Below are 21,233 nucleotides of genomic sequence, written 5' to 3' on the forward strand. Positions count from 1 at the left end.
CTCTGACCAGCCGCTGTACATAACCTGTCTGTTGCCTGCTCGCCGCCCCTGCTTCCCTGGCCAGCAGCTGTACATTACCTGTCTGCCGCCTGCTCGCCGCCCCTGCTTCCCTGGCCAGCCGCTGTACATTACCTGTCTGCCGCCTGCTCGCCGCCCCTTCTCCCCTGGCCAGCCGCTGTACATTACCTGTCTGCCGCCTGCTCGCCGCCCCTGCTTCCCTGGCCAGCCGCTGTACATTACCTGTCTGCCGCCTGCTCGCCGCCCCTGCTTCCCTGGCCAGCAGCTGTACATTACCTGTCTGCCGCCTGCTCGCCGCCCCTTCTCCCCTGGCCAGCCGCTGTACATTACCTGTCTGCCGCCTGCTCGCCGCCCCTGCTTCTCTGACCAGCCGCTGTACATAACCTGTCTGTTGCCTGCTCGCCGCCCCTGCTTCCCTGGCCAGCCGCTGCACATTACCTGTCTGCCGCCTGCTCGCCGCCCCTGCTTCCCTGGCCAGCCGCTGTACATTACCTGTCTGCCGCCTGCTCGCCGCCCCTTCTCCCCTGGCCAGCCGCTGTACATTACCTGTCTGCCGCCTGCTCGCCGCCCCTGCTTCCCTGGCCAGCCGCTGTACATTACCTGTCTGCCGCCTGCTCGCCGCCCCTGCTCCCCTGGCCAGCTGCTGTACACTATCTGTCCACCGGCACAATTCCCGGGGTCCCCGCAGTCTTATTTCTTCCAGCGTACTCCATCTTCCCTTCACTTCCTGTACCGTCCTGTCACAAGCAGAAAGTTCAAACAGTAGAGCGCCCTCTACTGCATGAACTTCGCTTTCTCACTGGAAAGGACAGGAAGTGAAGAGAAGACGCCGAAAGAAGTGAGAGACAGCGGGGACCCGGGGACTCCCGCCGGACGGACAGGTGATGTATTGCTGCATTGATCGTCACCGTATCGAACGCTGTGGGCACCTTTAGAGGTTGACTTTTTTAATTAACCGGTGGCCAGAGCACATCGCATAGTCTGTAGTTCAAATGACAGTGGCGTAGCAATAGGGGTTGCAGAGGTAGTAACCGCATCGGGGCCCTTGGGTCAGAGGGGCCCTGAGGGGCCTTCCTTTAAGCACAATATTAACTCTCTATTGGCCCTGTGTGGGTAATAATCACTTCTATAGATGCTTTAAATAGTAGTAGTCATTTAAAAACTGTTTCCCATCCCCTACTTGCACCTCTGACACTGTGGAAATCCTTGACAGGTTTTGGTGCGCCGTATCAATTGTGATGTATAGAGTGCTTGGGGGGCCCCACTGTAAAACTTGCATCGGGGCCCATAGCTCCTTAGCTACGCCACTGTCAAATGATATTGTAGTAGAGGTGTAATATCAGTATAGGGTTATAATTCCTGCACCCCCGTTCTGTTCAGTCAATGCCCCACCTCTTCAGGGCGTGTCCTGGAGATAATGGACATGCAGCAAGGCTTGGGGAAGGAGAGAGATAGGCTGCATAAACTAGTGGAATTCCATCTTTTCAAATTCAAGACCTGCAACACTCTACCAAGGCTCATTTGCAGGCTGCGAGTCGCTGGCCAGGCAGTGAAGGGGAGATGCTGCCACCAACAGCAACACAGAGCACAGTACCACAGCGCAATGGTGCCGGTAGTCTCTGCAGGTACTTCTTGGTGGCACCTGGTGAATTGATGTTGAATAGTGCAATATGGTAACTAGCTGTGGGCTAGTATGCAGCTGCGACTAATGCTATGTGCTAACGTACCAACATAAGCTACCCACATGTTTCACCCCATAAAAGAAGGTGCTTCATCAGGGTAAATAAATTAAAGGGAACCTAAACTGAGAAGGATATGGATTTTTCCTTTTAAAATAATACCAGTTGCCTGACTCTCCTGCTGATTCTGTGTCTCTAATACTTTCAGCCACAGCCGCTGAACAAGCATGCAGATCAGGTGCTCTGACTGAAGTCTGACTGGATTAGCAGTATGCTTGTTTCAGGTGTGTGATTCAGCCACTACTGCAGCTTAAGAGATCAGCAGGGGTGCCAGGCAACTGGTATTGTATAAAAGGAAACAGCCATATCCCTCTCAGTTTAGGTTCCCTTCAATGTGCTAGTGCCTAATAGCGTACCAAAAAAAACCATCACTGGTGCAGAAAACAAAACACATAGCAATTCAAGACCGCTCAAGTCAGAACTCTTAGAAAATAGGCAGATTCTCCTGCATTGTCAGACTTTTCTGGTGGGCCAATCACTACAGGCCCCCTATCCTGGCAGCAATAGCAGCATAGGGGGCGATATACAGGCTGGGAACGCGAACAATCACTCGCGTTCCCATGCCTGTCGGCCGGTGATGGCCAAACCGGAAGTGTTCGCCGGCGGGTCCTGGACCATCGGAGCAGGGCTGCGAGGGCACTGATCGTCTGCAGGGGGCTGAGGGAAGCCCCAGGTGAGTTAATATCATTTTTTTGTTGCCTTTAGGTTCACTTTAAGACACTTTTGAACTCCTTTAATGTGTCCTGAAGTCATCCATTAAAGAGTGGGAGGGCATCTACAATTTACATAATTCATCAGAGCAGTTGTTCTCTTTAGCCACACGACTTAAGAAGTGACTCACCGAACGACCTTCACGCCGTTCCTCATGACCTCCATGTCCACAGAGAAGGTGCCATTGGAATGCGCCACCAAGTTCAGATCCGAGAACTCCGCCTGAAATGAGTCAAATAAGGAGAGATGTAACTGATGCGCTTCGACATGTAACCACGCATTTCACGATACAGCCAGCAAACCGTGACACGCTAACAAGGGAAGATCTGTACAGTATAATTGCAGGCAATATACAGAAGTTTCTGGACATTTTATTAGGAACACCCATACAACTGCTTACGCACACAGCTATCTTTATCAGCCAATCATTTGGCTGGATTTACATTATATATCCATTTAAGGCATACATGTCAAACTCTGCCCCGGGGGGCCAAATCTGGCCCTCGGAGCCATCAGATTTGGCCCTCAGATGGTGACCCCACTTTGCATTATGTTTGGCCCACTTAGGAGCACCAGAGAAGCTATATTGGCAGATGAGCCCTAGATCACCAGGAAAGCCGAGGGGGAAACACTAAATACAAGGGAACTGTATAGGAGAGGAAGAGGGGTCACTAGACAGCAGGAAATTGTATAGATGAGGGAGGGGGGATCACTAAATATTAGGGAATTGTATGGGGAGGGAGAACTACTAAACACACCAGAGAACTATATAGGGGAGGGAGGAGGGCCACTAGACACCAAGGAACCGTATAGGGGAGGGAGGAGAGCCACTAGACACCAAGGAACCGTATAGGGGAAGGAAGGGGACACTAGACACCAGGGAACTGTATAGGGGAGGGAGGAGGGCCACTAGCCACCAGGGAACTGTATAGGAGAGGGAGGAGAGCCACTAGACTCCAGGGAACTGAATAGATGAGGGAGGAGGGCCACTAGACACCAGGGAACTGTATAGGGGAAGGAAGGGGACACTAGACACCAGGAAACTGTATAGGAGAGGGAGGAGAGCCACTAGACACCAGGGAACTGTATACGGGAGGGAGGAGGGCCACTAGACACCAGGGAACTGTATAGGGGAGGGAGGAGGCCACTAGATACCAGGGAACTGTATAGGGGAGGAAGGAGGGCCACTAGACACCAGGGAACTGTATAGGGGAGGTAGGAGGTCCACTAGACACCAGGGAACTGTATAGGGGAGGGAGGAGAGCCACTAGACACCAGGGAACTGTATAGGGGAGGGAGGAGAGCCACTAGACACCAGGGAACTGTATAGGGAAAGGAAGGAGGCACTAGACACCAGGGAACTGTATAGGGGAAGGAAGGGGGCAATAGATACCAGGGAACTGTATAGGGGAAGGAATCAGAATCACTTTATTTCGCCAAGTACAGCAAGAGCTGTAATCGGAATTATTTGTGGTACACATGGCATAGACAGAGTGTGAGACAGACGCACTCCATTTGGGTCCATTTGGGTATCAGTCAAGGCAGGCAGCGGCGGGCTCCGGCTGACCGACCCAGCTAGAGCGCGATGCTATGCGGGCCCGACAGGGGTAGGTTGGAGTTCAGTAGCCAACCACTTTGGTTGAAGAAGGTGTTCTTCCGCCTGGTGGTTTTGGATGGTATAGTCCTGTAGCTACGTCCCAGGGGGAGGAGCTTGAAGTAATGGCTGCCTGGGTGAGAGGGGTCACAGGAGATCATGATGGCTCTCTTCCTCATCCTAGCGGAGTGGAGGCGATCAAGAGGTGGAAGAGGAGATCTGATCTTCTCCGCGTCCGTTATGACTCTCTGTAGTTTGTGTCTGTCGCTGGCCGATGCGCCAGCATACCAGACAATGACTGACAATGACTGAGGACAATGACTGAGGAGCAGAGGATGGATTCTATGGTGGCAGTATAGAAGCTGGTCAACAGCTCCCTGGGCATGCCAAATCTCTTCAGTTGGCTCAGGAAGAACAACCTCTGCTGAGATTTCTTCTAAATTCTGGTTGTGTTTCCCCCCATTTCAGGTTGTTTGTGAGAGTCGTGGTGAGGAACCGAACAGATGCCACCGTAGAGACTTCTGTACCTCCAATGAGGACTGGTGGGAGGGGGGTTCCTCCTTAAAGCAACGACAAGTTCGACAGTCTTTGCTGCGTTGAGGACTAGGTTGTTGTCTTTGCACCAGTTACATATTCTCTCGACTTCGCTGCGGTACTCCCAGGGCTGTGGAGTTGGAGTCGGATTCGAGGAGTCGGGGCACCCGGAGTCGTTGATTTCATAAATTGAGGAGTCAGAGTCAGGAGTCGGATGATTTTTGTACAAAATCCACAGCCCTGTTAAGTATTAGACTAAGCAGTCGGAGTCGAGGAGTTGGAGCCATTTTGGGTCGGAGTCGGAGTCGTGGTTTCAGAAACTGAGGAGTCGGAGTTGGAGTCAGAAGATTTTTGTACCGAATCCACAGCCCTGGGTACTCCTGCTCCCTGTTGCTTCCAAAAAGGCCAATGATAGTGGTGTCGTCTGCAAATTTGATGACTCTCACAGAGTCAGCGGATGAGATGCAATTGTTGGTACAAAGGGAGAACAGTAGAGGTGACAGAACACAGCCTTGTGGAGCCCCTGTATTGGTGGTTCGAACGCTGGAGTGGTGGTTGCCGAGCTTCACCTGTTGCGTTCTGTCTGTCAGGAAGTCTTTGATCCATGTTCGGAGAGTAGGGTCCACTCCAAGCTGTGTCAGATTGGTTATCAGGATGTCTGGGCAGATCGTGTTGAACGCAGAGCTGAAGTCTAGGAACAGGATCCTACCATAGGAGAAAGGGCTGTCTAGGTGCTCAGTGATGTATGCCATGCTGGCATTGATGGCGTCCTCCACGGATCTGTTAGCCCTGTATGCAAATTGGAGCGGGTCTAAAAGGGTGTCTGTGAACCTCTTCAGGTGGGCAAGGACCAACCGCTCAAGGAGCTTCATGATGTTAGAGGTTAGGGCCACTGTTCGGAAATTATTGTGCTCGGTACTGCCTGTTTTTTGGGGGATTGGTACGATTATAGACCTCTTAAAACAGGAGGGGACTGTACCGGGCACTAGACATTAGGAGGGGGGTTAGTGTTAGGCATTAGGAGGGGAGGTTAGTGTTAGGCATTAGGAGGGGAGGTTAGTGTTAGGCATTAGGAGGAGGGTTAGTGTTAGGTATTAGAAGGCAGGTTAGTGTTAGGTATTAGGAAGGGGTTAGTGTTAGGCACTAGGAGGAGGGTTAGTGTCAAGCATTAGGAGGGAGAGTTAGTGTTAGGCATTAGGAGGGGAGGTTGGTGTTAGGCATTAGGAGGGGAGGTTAGGGTTAGGCATTAGGAGGGGAGGTTGGTGTTAGGCATTAGGAGGGGAGGTTAGTGTTAGGCATTAGGAGGGGAGGTTAGTGTTAGGCATTGGGAGGAGGGTTAGTGTTAGGTATTAGGAGGCAGGTTAGTGTTAGGTATTAGGAAGAGGTTAGTGTTAGGCACTAGGAGGAGGGTTAGTGTCAAGCATTAGGAGGGAGAGTTAGTGTTGGGCATTAGGAGGGGAGGTTGGTGGTAGGCATTAGGAGGGGAGGTTAGTGTTAGGCATTAGGAGGGGAGGTTAGTGTTAGGCATTAGGAGGGGAGGTTAGTGTCGGGCATTAGGAGAGGAGTTAGTGTTGGGTATTAGGAAGGAGGTTAGTGTTGGGTATTAGGAGAGGAGTTAGTGTTGGGTATTAGGAAGGAGGTTAGTGTTAGGTATTAGGAGGGGAGGTTAGTGTCGGGCATTAGGAGAGGAGTTAGTGTTGGGTATTAGGAAGGAGGTTAGTGTTGGGTATTAGGAGAGGAGTTAGTGTTGGGCATTAGGAGGGGAGGTTAGTGTTAGGTATTAGGAGGGGAGGTTAGTGTCGGGCATTAGGAGAGGAGTTAGTGTTGGGTATTAGGAAGGAGGTTAGTGTTGGGTATTAGGAGGGGAGGTTAGTGTTGGGCATTGGGGAGCAGGGGGGGGGGTAGTGTAATGCTGCATACCCAAGGCACGATATTTTCGACGATGTTACTCGACATTGCCAACATTGTTTAACAAAAGCATGTTAGAGAATGTTGCCACCCCGCGGCGATCGCACATTGTTATGCGACTAACAGGGCGGATCTTTGAGATCCCAGACGACTCAGCGCAAAGTACCGAGATTGCTTACTTCCCTACGTGACGGTCATGTAACGCTGAGTGATTAGGAGGTGATTAGTGTTAAACATTAGGAGGTGGTTAGGGTTAGGAATTAAGAGGCAGGGATAGTATTAGAATATTGGACAGGGTAAGTCGACAGTAAAATATCAGCCAAATTACCTCCACTGCCCAATTCAACAGGTGGCACCATTCTATATACTCTATTTACCTACCACCCCCCCTACCCCCTAAAAAAAGGCAGTGAATGGGGAGATGCTGCCACCAACAGCAACACTGAGCACAGGCCACAGGACCACAGCGCAATGGTGTGGCAGTCTTTGCAACCACTTCTTGGTGGCACCTGGTGAACTGATGTTGAATAATGCAATATTGTAACTAGCTGTGGGCTAATGTGCAGCTGCTACTAACGCTATGTGCTAACGTACCAACATAGGCTACAAACAGTTAGCATTAGTATATTGGACAGGGTACATCCACAGTACAAAATCAGTCATATTACCCACTGCCCCATTCAACAGATGGTACCATGATATATACACTCTATATACCCCCCCCCCCCCCTTAAAAAAAATCCAACTTCAATATTTTCATACAGTTTAGCATATTCATCTCAACAAATATTTTGCAACTGCAAACTGTCCATGCTTATGAAAAGAACAAGAATCAAACACAAAACAACAAACACTCCTAACCTCCCCCCTCTGCAGTGTCTGTCGTTAGATCACCTCTCCCACACAACTACCTCTGTTCCGTCTCCCCAAGGGGCCTTTCAGCTATTCCGTTGGCGTAGCATGAAGAACACTCCAAGTCTGTCATCAATTCACTGATTTCAGTGTTCATTAAACATCAATGAAATAAATTGCTTCCACTTGTCAGAGAACCTTTTTGAATTTTTTACTTCGCTTTTCAAAATATCCATCTCATCAAACTTAAACAGATGTAACAGTTCTCCCATTACGTCCAGAACGCCTGGAATACTCAGAATTATCCACCTGTCAGAAACCGTCTTTCTCACTGCGGCTGTTAAAAGACCATTTGGAAACTTTTAATCTCACATAAGGGGCCGATTCACTAACTGCTGGCGCTGATACTGCGCATAACCATTCAAGGCATGATGTGCAAAGCAGCTGGTGTTACGTACTTTGGTAATGGGTGTCCCTATCTTTGTATAGATTCTTTCCGGGGTATGCTTTTGTAAAGAATAAAGGAAATACTGAGAATTCCCCATGAGGAGATCAACAAGTCCAAAACCTGTCAGATCTGTCAGAGTTTCAATACCGAATGTAAGTGACAGCAACACAGGAAAAATAGTAATTTAGAGTGAATTTTACTCTGGGAGAACGATACTTCTTATTAGTATGCATACACATGTATTTTAAATCTTACATTTTTTTGTGGTCCTTTACAGTGACACTGAAGCAACAAAAATGTATGATATAATGAACTGTATGTGTAGTACGGATAATTACTAGAACATTAGTAGCAAAGAAAACAGTCTCATATTTTTATTTTCAGGTATATAGCTTATTTTTATAACATTGCATCATTCTCTAGTATTTGCAGTTTATACACTATACTCTGCATTTTAAACTATGAAACAGAGCAGAGATGATGACCCTTTGAACTTCTCTGCTGTAAAGTCTAATCAGAAGTTGTCCTTCATTGTTTCTTTAATGTGTAAGTGCTTCAGATAATAGCACTGCTCTCTGACTAAATTAGCCGGAGAGCTCAGAGAAGCTCCTTTGCATGGATAACAAGTGAAGTTTCCTAACTCTCCCTGTGCTGGAAACAATATGAGACTCATATCTCATTATATCATAAATTTATTTTCACTTGAGATTCCCTTAAACCTTTTGGGGACCGCCCATAGAAGATCCTAAGCCGCACTTGTGGCAGTTGTAGCCTGATGTGGCGTAGGATCTACGCCGCCCGCCGTTTCCACTCCCGACGCGATCGTGCGCACCCGAGAGGGGAGATTAAGCTGTCATATGACAGCTGACATCTCCCCTCAGTGATCTGATGATCACTACGATAGCCGGCAGATCATAGTGATCACTATTGGCAGCTGCGGCGGCAGGGGTGGAAGAAGAGGATCCACTCACCTCCCTGCCGTTCCCACGATCGTCGCTCCCCACCGCTCTGGTCAGCATCCCCGCTCTCTCCGACGTCAGTGCTGGTTCCCGGCTTGATGACGTCATCAAGCCGTGACCCAGAACTGAGCGGCAGTAGGAGTGGAAATGCTGGCCGGTGCGGTCCACCGCGGCTCATCGCTGGAGCCTGGCAGGTGAGTAATGGCTTCTGGCTACAGGGGGGACATCTGGCTACTGGGGGACGCCGTGCCCAGCAAGCCCCACTGGAGATCCGGCTGTCTGACCCCCCAAACGTGCCCCCCCCCCTTTCAGCAAAAATGCCTGGTCCTTAAAGGGATACTGTAGGGGGGACGGGGAAAAATGAGTTGAAGTTACCCGGGGCTTCTAATGGTCCCCCGCAGACATCCTGTGCCCGCGCAGCCGCTCACCGATGCTCCGGCCCCGCCTCTGGTTCACTTCTGGAATTTCTGACTTTAAAGTCTGAAAACCACTGCGCCTGTGTTGCCGTGTCCTCGCTCCCCCTAATGTCACCAGGAACGTACGGCACAGGCACAGCCCATACAGGGCATGTGCAGTACCCTCCTGGTGACATCAGCGGCAGTTAGAACACGGCAATGCAGGCGCAGTGGTTTTCAGACTTTAAAGTCTGAAATTCCAGAAGTGAACCGGAGGCGGGGCTGGAGCATTGGGGAGTGGCTGCGTGGGCACAGGATATCTGTGGGGGACCATTAGAAGCCCCGGGTAACTTTAACTCATTTTCCCCCGACCCCCCTACAGTATCGCTTTAAGGGGGAATAGGTGGCCGGTCCCCAAAGGGTCACGTTTGTTACTAGATGATGCTTGTAAGCTATTGAAGCCAGTCAGCTAACAAGATGCAAAATAGGGACAAATGTTATCAAGCGTTGTAAAACTACACGAGTCATGGATGCGTTAAGGTGCCCATACAACTGTCGCTCTGACACCAGATTGACCATGAGACAGATCTCCCTCTGATCGAATCTGATCAGAGAGGGATTTATTGCCTACCCACACACTGCAGATCGATTTCCAATAAATCATCATATCGCCACAGCCTCCTGCCGAGCCGCCCCACCCAAGAATATTTGTCCTCCCCGTGTCTGAGGTGAGTGTTGAAGGCTCACTAGTCCACTAGTGCAACTCTTGGCCTACTTCAGAGTGTAGCGCTACCGCAAAGCACCTGTACCACGCGGCACTGGTGCATGCAGTGACGTCACTATATGCGTCGGGTCACGTGGTAAAGGCCCTCTCAATGACACTGGACAGAGGAGATGGTCAGGAGTCGCACCGGCGTGACAGATGAGCCTTCGACACTCACCTTGGTGAATGGGGGGGACACATACACTTGGGAGGGCACTGCCTGGGGTGCCGTTGGTCGTGTGGAAATTGAACGCCATTACCGCGGTGCGCCTGATTGAGCCCTTGCGACCGCAGTTTACCGCCATGCCCAATTGATCCATTCATCCAATTTTGGCCAAAAATCAATCAAAAGAATGATCGAGGGGCCATGTTGCAGCATAGCAAGGCAGACCGGCCTGCAAAATTGACCAAGGGATGGGCACCTTTATGTGTTGCGCATTATCAGCACAAACAGATGTTGTGAATACATACTGTACAGTGTTCTCCCCAGGCTCTCTTAGCCAGGTGCTCTCCCTGACTAATTTTGGTGAGCAACCGGCTGCCATCAGCTCACCTCATCATCCTCCTCCTATGCTGCAAGCTAAGTTGCGCCAGCCCTGCATTCCTCCGTTGTGCCCCACCCAGCTACTTTTCTATGCCACCCGGCTGAAAAAAAATCTGGGGAGAACACTGACATAGTTTGCAGGGCTATGGAGTCCAGGGCTGGCACTTCCATAGAGGCAAAGGGGAAAATTGCCCCAGAACTTCTGCTCCCCATCCCCCCTCCAGCCATGGTGACCCATGGCACAACCTGTTGCCAGGGTTAAACACAGCCAAAGTTGGACCCATAGAGTGTGGTGCTGCCTTCTGTACTGCCTGGATTTGGTAGGACTCCGCTGTGTGTACAAGACTCCCCTGTTTCGAGGTAAACAGATCCCAATAATGCTCTTGAGGGGACATAAGATAAACACCTAATGATATTGTGTGATGAGCGGGGTTGGATGGAGCCTAGCAGCTAGCTTTGGGGCCCTGGGGGTATATTTGCTGTGGGGTGTGTGTGTGTGTGTGTGGGGGGGGGGGGGGGGTGTCAGGAGGGCTACCAAGTCATTTTTGCTCCGGAGCCCCATAGCAGCTAGAACTAGCCCTGGTGGAATCGATACAGAAATGATACAACTCCAACTCTCCTCAGTTTATGAAACCCCCGACTCCAGGTACCCAAAACTGCTCCGACTCCCCAACTCCGACTCCACAGCCCTGATGGTTTGGCAATGGACATTCCCTGACTTTCCCAAATAGTGAAATAGCAGCAGTAAAGAGTCCTTGGCTATCTTCATTTTACACATTTGACAGATAAAAGCGGTAGCCATGGGAAGCCAGAATAATAAAAAGGGCTCCAGGGTGCTAAATGCTTAATCAGTGTCCCCTGCATCCCGCTGTATAATCAAGCACTACAAAGCTTCTCAGGGGACTTTTCAGGGGAATTCATTAAATTAACAATTTGACAAGGTCAATTTAAAAAAAAACACTTTTTTTATAAAAACAACAACATAAAAAGGACACGGATAATATTTTTGTCAAGAGCAGAACTGTATAAAAGGTTTATTCTTGATAAAAAAATAATTGAAATACACACAAGTGCAGTGTACGGGATTACAGTACAGTTCTCGGATGTCACAGCATAAAGCACTTGGAATTCTGGGTAGCACTGAAAAAGCATTCTAGCAATGTCAAGGGGCAATCTTTAAAGAAAATTTGTAAGAACCCCCCGGGTGATACTTACCTCGGGAGGGGTAAGCCTCTAGTTCCTAATGAGGCTTCCCCCGTCCACTGCACCTTCCGGGAACCAGCGTTGGCAGCCACTGAAGAGCAGAGCCGGGACAAGGTCCTCCAGCACCCAAGGCTGAGACACCAAAGTGCGCCCCTCCATCCCTCCCTCCTCAACTGTCACACACTGATTGCTATTAGACTAAGAGGGCCACAGGGCCCACAACCTCCCCAACACCTTAATATCTAGTTATCTGGCTTGCAGTCGCTGCTATGTATCCCCTTTTCTTATTTCTTTCTGCTTCATACACAATTAAGAATGACAGCTGAATGAATTGTGCGCCCCCTCCTACACTGCGCCCTGAGGCTGGAGCCTCTCCAGCCTATGCCTCGGCCCGGCCCTGCTGAAGAGATAAATATTTACCTAACGCGATCCAGCGCAGTTGCAGTAGCGGCTTTGCAATCGGGCTCAGGCAGGAACTGAACAATAAAAGTCAAACCGAGAGTCAAACTCTGGTCTCCTGTGTCAGAGGAAGAGCCCTTAACCAGTATACTATCCAGCCACTGCTGTATTTTATATGTACCCAATGAGCTGGATAGGACTCATGTACATATTCAAAAGGATCAAAGCAATGTGATGGGTGAAGTGTGGATCCTGACAGACCCCAAAAATAAAGTAGGACATTTGGGAGTCAAGTCACCCTGGAAGTTTGGGCGCCCCCATAGGGGCTTGTACAAATCACTGCTATAGGGGGATATTTGGGCGCTGCCATAGGCACTCATAAAAACTGCAGCTACAAGGGCATATTTGAGAACCAGAGGGGCGCTAATGGGTCTTATGGCGGCGCCCAAACTTCCACAGCACCCAATATTTTTTTTTTAGGCTTCACTGGGAGGTCTTTTAAAGTGGTCTGAAAGTCATCATTTCTACCTTGCTCTAAAAGATTCCTCTCATCTTTAACCACTTGCCGACCGCCTTAAGCTGATGGGCGGCGGCATGGGCTGGGCCCAAACGACCGCAATACGCCCATCGGCGGCGGTGGCAGCAGGCGTGGCTGTGCGGCGATCGCGTCATTCGTGAGGCTCCACCCCCCCTCGTGCTGTAACCCGCCGCCCGTTACTGGCTCCCAGAACGCCGCTACAAAGTGTATAATACGCTTTGTAATGTATACAAAGCGTATTATACAGGCTGCCTCCTGCCCTGGTGGTCCCAGTGATCGAGGGACTGCCAGGGCAGGCTGCAGCCATGAAGGTAAGCAGCCAAGCACACTGATCTCCTCCCCCCCTTCCCTCTGATCGCCCACAGCACCCCTCAGACCCCCCCCCCTCAGACCCCTGTTTGCACCCAATCACCCCCCTAATCACCCATCAATCACTCCCTGTCACTATCTGTCAACACTAATTTTTTCACTAGTCCCTAAACTGCCCCCTGGGGGCTCCTGATCACCCCCCCCCCCCCACAAACACACACTCTCAGATCCTCCCCAGACCCCCCCCCCCCCCGTGTACTGTATACATCTATCCTCCCTGTAATCACCTGTCAATCACCTGTCATTCACCCGTCAATCACCCATCAATCACCCGTCAATCATCACCTGTCACTGCCACTTATCAGATCAGACCCTAACCTGCCTCTTACGGGCATCTGATCACCCTCCTACACCATCAGATCGCCCGCAGACCCACCCTCAGATCACCTCCAAAGTGCATTGTTTACATCTGTTCTGCCATTGAATCCCCCACTGATCACCCATCAATCACCTCCTGTCACCAACTGTCACTGCTACCCATCAGATTAGACCCCTATCTGCCCCTAGGGCACCCAATCACCCGCCCACACCCTCAGAACGCCCTCAGACCCCAGCCCTGATCACCTCGCCATAGCATTGCTTGCATCTATTCCCCCCTCTAATCACACCTTGAGACACTCAACAATCGCCTCCTGCCACCACCTGCCACCCCCTAGCACACCTACCCATCAGATCAGGCCCTAATTTGCCGTGTGGGCTCCTGATCACTCGGCCAAACTCTCAGATCCCCCTTCCGACCACCTCCCCAGTGCATTGATTGCATCTATTTTCCCCTCTAACCACCCCCTGAGACACCCATCAATCACCTCCTGTCACCCCCCTAGCACTCCTATCCATCAGATCAGGCCCAAAACAACCTGTCATCTAAGAGGCCACCCTGCTTATGGGCGGTTCCTCAAAATTCACCCCCACATAGACCACCTGTCATCAAAATTTGCAGATGCTTATACCCCTGAACAGTCATTTTGAGACATTTGGTTACCAGACTACTCACGGTTTTGGGCCCGTAAAATGCCAGGGCAGTATAGGAACCCCACAAATGACCCCATTTTAGAAAGAAGACACCCAAAGGTATTCCGTTAGGAGTATGGTGAGTTCATAGAAGATTTTATTTTTTGTCAAAAGTTAGCGGAAAATGACACTTTGTGAAAAAAAAAACAATAAAAATCAATTTCTGCTAACTTGTGACAAAAAATAAAATCTTCTATGAACTCCCCATACTCCTAACGGAATACCTTGAAGTGTCTTCTTTCTAAAATGGGGTCATTTGAGGGGTTCCTATACTGCCCTGGCATTTTAGGGGCCCTAAACCGTGAGGAGTAGTCTTGAAACCAAATGTCGCAAAATGACCTGTGAAATGCTAAAGGTACTCATTGGACTTTGGGCCCCTTAGCGCAGTTCGGGTGCAAAAAAAGTGCCACACATGTGGTACCGCTGTACTCAGGAGAAGTAGTACAATGTGTTTTGGGGTGTATTTTTACACATACCCATGCTGAGTGGGAGAAATGTCTCTGTAAATGGACAATTGTTTGTAAAAAAATAAAAAAATTGTCATTTACAGAGATATTTCTCCCACCCAGCATGGGTATGTGTAAAAATACACCCCAAAACACATTATACTACTTCTCCTGAGTACGGCAATACCACATGTGTGGCACTTTTTTGCAGTCTAACTGCGCTAAGGGGCCCAAAGTCCAATGAGCACCTTTAGGCTTCACAGGGGTGCTTACAATTAGGCACCCCCCAAAATGCCAGGACAGTAAACACACCCCATTTTGGAAAGTAGACACTTCGAGGTATTCAGAGAGGAGCATAGTGAGTCAATGGCAGATTTTTTTTTTTTTTGTCGCAAGTTAGCAGAAATTGAAACTTTTTTTTTTGTCACAAAGTGTCATTTTCCGCTAACTTGTGACAAAAAATAAAATCTTCTATGAACTCACCATGCCTCTCAGTGAATACTTTGGGATGTCTTCTTTCCAAAATGGGGTCATTTGGGGGGTATTTATACTATCCTGGAATTTTAGCACCTCATGAAACATGACAGGTGCTCAGAAAAGTCAGAGATGCTTCAAAATGGGAAAATTCGCTTTTTGCACCATAGTTTGTAAACGCTATAACTTTTACCCAAACCAATAAATATACACTGAATGTTTTTTTTTTCTTATCAAAGACATGTAGCAGAATACATTTGGTCAAAAATGTATACAGAAATTTTACTTTATTTGAAAAATGTAAGCACAGAAAGTAAAAAAAATATTTGTTTTGAAGAAATTCATGTCTTTTTTGATGAATATAATAAAAACTAAAACGCGTAGCAGCAATCAAATAGCACCAAAAGAAAGCTGTATTAGTGACAAGAAAAGGAGGTAAAATTAATTTAGGTGGTAGGTTGTATGACCGAGCAATAAACCGTGAAAGCTGCATTGGTCTGAATAGAAAAAAAGGCTCTGGTCCTTAAGGGGTGAAAAGACTGTGGTCCTCAAGTGGTTAAAGCTGCTATCCCAGAAAAAAAATTGTAGTAGAACATCATTGAAACGATTAAACACAGCACCTTGCCCTGCCATGGAAAGGCTATTCAGCTTCAAATCCACATCCAGACTGGAGATAACAGTATCTTTGTTTACAATGTAAACTGAAAACACTCTCTGCAGCTGGAATAAAAAGCAATGACAGCTTTCAGGGCAAGATAAACTACACTTTGGAAACTTGCAATTTGTAGGCAGACAATATTACTTGTGCACAAAAGCAAATATGATAACTGTATGAGTAATAAAAAGTAGGAAAACACATTTTTATTGAATGTTATGTCAGACCACTTTTAGTATCGCTGTGAGGGATCAGTTAGGATTAGGGTCAGCTAGGGTTAGGCATCTGCAGGGTTGTTTAAGTTAGGCATTGAAAGGGTGAGAGGTGGTTAGGGTTAGGCATTGGCAGGAGGTTAGTTAGGCATCAGCCGGGGGGAAAGGGTTAGGATTAGGCATCAGCAAAGGGAGGGCTCTGTGTGGGGTTAGGTTAAGCTATGTTAAAATATCTGTAACCTTTAATAATTATCACTGCACAATAGTTGAATATCAGCAATTTTACTGATATTCTACTATTGGCTATTATGTATATGCTAACCTACAGTCAGAGGCCTTGAAATTCAGGATTCATTAACCCCCAAGCCCCCCCCCCCCCCCCCCCCCAGTGAAAATCCAAATCCTCTAAACCATATTGGCTGTGACTGTGCTGTCCAAACACCGACTCCTCCCAGAACCCCCCTCCCCATGGCATTTCCCAGAATCCCTTGCTCTGATCCATCAGACTTGCCACAAACAACTGAGGCTGATTTGAAGGAAAGGGAGGTCCTGCCCAGTATTGTTACAACGATACTAGCAAAGTGCTGAGCGAAGGAGTATTTCTCTAAGTGATTCTAGAAAATCCATACCTGTAAACAATTGTAAGAGGGATTCTGACTATGAGACTTCCGTGAGGATTTAAACAAATCTATATCCATCCGCAAGGCACTAAGTCATGCCAGGAATTATTAATAATGTAACAGAAATCTGATATATTCTCCTTTCTCCTTGACACGGCTCGGAATTCCAGCACTGGCTACATATCACAAGCCAGGGCTGGAAGTTCAAAGTGCACCAATAAACACATCTAATAGGAGAATTCCGTTTGCAGCAGTTTTTTATTTTTGGGTGCCTGTCACAGATTTGCCAGCACCCATGCTGCAAACTGAATTCATTAAGGTACTTTATTGACCTGAGGAAGGGGGCAGAGACACGCAAAACGCATTGTCTTTTTAAATTGTGCTTGAATAAACCTTACCTGATCTAAACTGTAATGATCTGCGCTGCTGTCTGCACTGGCAGACAGCTGTTTGACCATTTTTTAGGTCTGAGTGCTGCAGGTCTCTGGAAAAGAGACCTGTCTTCACTCTGCAAGTTACAGAGCTGCTGTTCTGGGGAGGATTTTGCATACACTTGTCATGCAAATTGCTTAGCTGCTTCCTTTGATGGCTTACAGTATAAATACCATTTCTTCCCAGAATTCCCTGCTGGTCATACTGGTTTGTTTCTGCTTACTTACCTGGAGTGTCAGCCTTTGCAAATCGTTTGCTAAGATTATCTTAGAGTAATTCCTTGGGAGTGCACTAGGCATTCCTTCTAGCGTAGTCAGATTGTATTATCTGTTTTGCTTTGTACTGTCTATCTGTTGCGATTGTCTTGTCACCAGCGGCGGTCGACAGGAAATCGTACTGTCTGTTGGGATCGCATTCGCCCTAGCGGTAGTGGCGGTGGTTCCTTCTGTCTGGGAGTGTAGGCCAGAGCTGCGGTTGCTACTGGCTACTCCTTCTGTCTGTCTTGTCTGTAGCGAACGCTTGCTGTAGGCTCGGTGAGGCAACCGTTAAGCAAGCGTTCACGTTCTGTTTTCGTGTTACATCGGTTAGTTAAGGTTGGCGTGCTTTGTCTCTGTTGCGTTTTTCGTGCGGAGACCGCGCCATTAGCGTGCTTTGTTGCTGTTGCGCTTTTTGCGCGGCGACCGCGCTTAGTGAGTGCGTTTGTTATTTTCCTTGGCGTTCTGATCATTGTTATTTGCTGTGTCTTTCTTGCTACATTTGTGCTCTGTCTTACTCGGTCTTGTGTCACTATTGGCAATCGCCACTCTTGCGATTGCATTCCCACTGCGTTTCCGCTGTTGTGTGTTCGCCGTCGCCGAGTGGCGACTAGATTGGTGGACACACATACATTCTGCCTCTGTGCTCACTTTCCCTCTACAGGTGCATAGCACCAAAGCTGGGATCTGTCGTTTTATACGCTTGTGGAGGACTTCCGCAGTGTCAGCGCACATCTTGTGCGCTGACCACGGAGAGAATTCCGCAATCGTTACATAAACCTTGTTTTTCTGGAAAAATAAGATCCCTCGTGTATTTACTTATGTCTTTATAACGTATACTCTGAGATATTTATTTTTGGGCGCCTCCAACTTTCTTCATTGCCCACTAGACCTGCTTTGAATGTGTCCTTCCCACTAGTGTGGTGCCATCCACAGCTAGTAAGGACCTCAGGAGATTAAACCACCTAGCAAACCTAGCAGGACCTGGAGTACCCAGCAGGGGCGGTGTATTCCAGTAGGCGATATACGATGGTTGCAGGCAGGGATGGGCTTTCGAGTAGCGTACTACTAAAATTTAGGAATTCAAATGAAGTCTAATGACTTCCCGTGTGACCACGGGATGGGGGGGCTTAACTTACCCAGAAGTCTTCGGGGACGTCTGCGTTCCATTACGCGTCATAGGCGTAATGAAAGCCACGTTCCACCACTCATTTCCGTTCTTCCTCCTTCCGGGTTGAAAGAGGAAGCGTCGTAGTGAGTCATGCAACGCGACTTTCATTATCCCTATGGCGCGTAATGGAACGCAGACGTCCCGAAGACTTCTGGGTAAGTTAACTCCCCCATCCTGCGGTCACAAGTGAAGTCATTAGAATTCCAAATTCGAGTAGTATGCTACTCGAAAGCCCATCCCTGGTTGCAGGGTTTGCACCCCACCTTTGTGAGTATAACTACTCTTGTAATATAGAGCTAATTTAATCCTACGATACTGCACCATTTGGCTCCTGGTCTTGTCTTTGTCACACAGGCTACCGTGGTTCCCCCACAATGACCATTCCTACATCCGCATAATAGGGGTTCTGAGTCTTCATTACACTCCAATCCTTATACTGCAGTCTGTTTCACAAATGGAAAGATTTCGGTTTCTGCACACCACCCTTATCCATACATACTGTACAGGTAAAGCCTGTCTATAACACCATTGAAAACAGCACCTCCCCCTTCCTCTTCAAAAACCTGCTTGCCTATTTGTAGTCAGCCAAAACGAATGCTGCCAGGTTAAGCAGAGCTCAGCAAGGAAAGTCATCCCTGATCTTCCCAGCGCCTGGTCACATGATGCAAAGACACTAACCGATTCGCCAACAGCACCATGCCTGCCAAGCTCTGCTTCTTCTGGCAGTATATATATGACACCCTCTACAATTACTGGGTATGTGAAAGAAAGATAGTCCAGAACTCACCCAAGTGGAGAACCAAAGCAGTTCCTGTTTCATTTGGTCTTCAAAATACCTTTAACAAAAATCTGGGCCTTCTGAAATGATTATCTCCAAAATGTTTTACTATTCCTCAGGTACTGTCTGTAGCCAGCTGTGTGACTCATGCTGCTTCAATTAGAAACAGACTGCTTGATCCGAACGCCAAAGATAGCATTACTTTTAAGATGATCAATTTCTTCCAGAATGAGCCTAGACTTTCTCTTGTGTTACTCTACTTAGATTTAACATACTTTCAAATGTTTATGGAGAGAGACTCTTGCTAAAATTGTCCCCTGCTGCTCTGATTGGCCAACTGTGGGTAGACCAGTCCCTGCTGACCCTTTAAAGAGAGTCTGAAGCGAGAATAAATCTCGCTTCAGACCTCATAAATAGCAGGGGCATGTGTGCCCCTGCTAAACCGCCGCTATCCCGCGGCTTAACGGGGGTCCCTGATCCACCAAATCCCCTCGGTGCAGCGGGGGAGCGCTTCCTGGTTGGGGCAGGGCTAACCTCCGCAGCCCTGCCCCACGCGCGTCTGTCAGCACGTATCTCCGCCTCTTCCCCGCCCATCTCACGTGCCCCTGCTAACTTTGAGCTCTGAAGCGAGATTTATTCTCGCTTCAGAGTCTCTTTAACTGACATCACTACAGTAGAAGGTAGGAACAGCTTAGGAAGCAGGCACCATTTACTCAACTCAAACCCAAGTCTCCTTCTATACACAACTGGACGCAGGTTCAAGTTAAAGGTTTTAACGGCTTTAAAATGAGCCTTTCATTGGTACGTCACAATATAAAACAGGAGTGGAATAAAACAGTCACAAAAGCTAACCATATACCAGTCCCTACAGAGAGAATATAAAATGGCCCCATACCGGGAAAAGATCCAAAATTCTTGAGAGGAAAATCCTGAGTGTCTACAGACTGAGTGCTCACAACCTCTAAATCGAGTCCGGGAGACACAGATAGACGTACAAACCCACGGAGGAGAGACTATGCCAACACTGTGAGCAGAAGACCCTTGAGGATGAAAACCACTTCCTGCTGCACTGCCCCAAATATACTGCAACCAGGGACACTTACTTTAAGAAATTGATGGAACTATTCCCAGGCTTTCTCACATTAGAAGATGAGAGAAAAACATATCTTACTGGGAGTAGAGGAATCCACAGTGACAATCGCTGCACACTATGTCACAGCATGCCACAGGTCGAAAGGAGCATAAAGGAACTGTAAACCTAAAAATGTGCACAGACTGCTTAGCCGTTGTCCCCCAACCCCACCCCCTTTCCCCTTGCTTTGGCAATGCCTGTATGAATCTTGGTCATGCCAATAAAGCTATCTTTGATTTAATATATATGTACTGTATTACTGCATTTATCACCATTGTCCAATATTGTCAGGCCACCTCTTCTATTTACAGTATGAGGTGTTACTCTGTGTTTATACAGATTAGGTACAATCGATCTTGTATTAACCAGGGCTGTGCAGTCGGTACAAAAATCTTCCGACTCCAATTCTGACTCCTCAGTTTATGAAACCTCCAACTCCAACTACCCATACTGCCTCCAAATCCAAAAACATTCGACTCCCGACTCTGACTCCTCAGTTTATGAAATCACCGACTTCGACTCCAGGTACCCAAAATTGCTCCGACTCCACAGCCCTGCTATTATCAATGTCCACTCCAATAATACCTCATATAGTTGACTGTTAACTACTCACCTGTTCTACCTTGATGTCAAACTCTCCACCAATCTTCTTCCCTTTGAAAACTTTCACCCTATAAAAATAAAACCATGGTATAAATGATTGGCGACACGGTACCGTATGTTGCAATTCAAGATTTTTTAAAACACTGCTAACACAAAAATGTGTAAGATTTAAAACACTCACATATAAGATGTGCTTTTGTTCCTGAGAAAATTTTGCTATAAATTCTCCTTTAAACTTTATTTTTTTATGGAAGAAGAGATACAATAAAGGCAAATACAATTGCACAATGAAACAATAAAGAACTATAGAACTGTATAATCTATATACGGAGTGTCAGGTATACAGACAGGGAGACAACGTCCAAATATAGGCGATAAGATGGAATCCAAGGTGTTCCTGGCAAACAATCAGGACAACAATAAACATATACAAAACATTCAGCACGAGTTGTGACTAAAGAAACTAAGGTA

At 48.0% G+C, this 21,233-nt stretch overlaps 1 protein-coding gene across 1 annotated transcript in view; it reads right to left on the reverse strand.

The window, feature by feature from the left end:
* Positions 1-21,233, reverse strand: part of SYN1 (synapsin I) — a 286,198-nt gene that overhangs the window by 197,334 nt on the left and 67,631 nt on the right. Inside the window, exons 2-3 of the mRNA XM_068248678.1 lie at positions 20,773-20,830; positions 2,599-2,690 (exon numbers count right to left, since the gene is read on the reverse strand). Of these exons, the coding sequence (XP_068104779.1) occupies positions 2,599-2,690; positions 20,773-20,830 (150 nt within the window). The remainder of the gene's footprint in view (positions 1-2,598; positions 2,691-20,772; positions 20,831-21,233) is intronic.

Source organism: Hyperolius riggenbachi, chromosome 8 (assembly GCF_040937935.1).
Source record: "Hyperolius riggenbachi isolate aHypRig1 chromosome 8, aHypRig1.pri, whole genome shotgun sequence".
NCBI lineage: Eukaryota > Metazoa > Chordata > Amphibia > Anura > Hyperoliidae > Hyperolius > Hyperolius riggenbachi.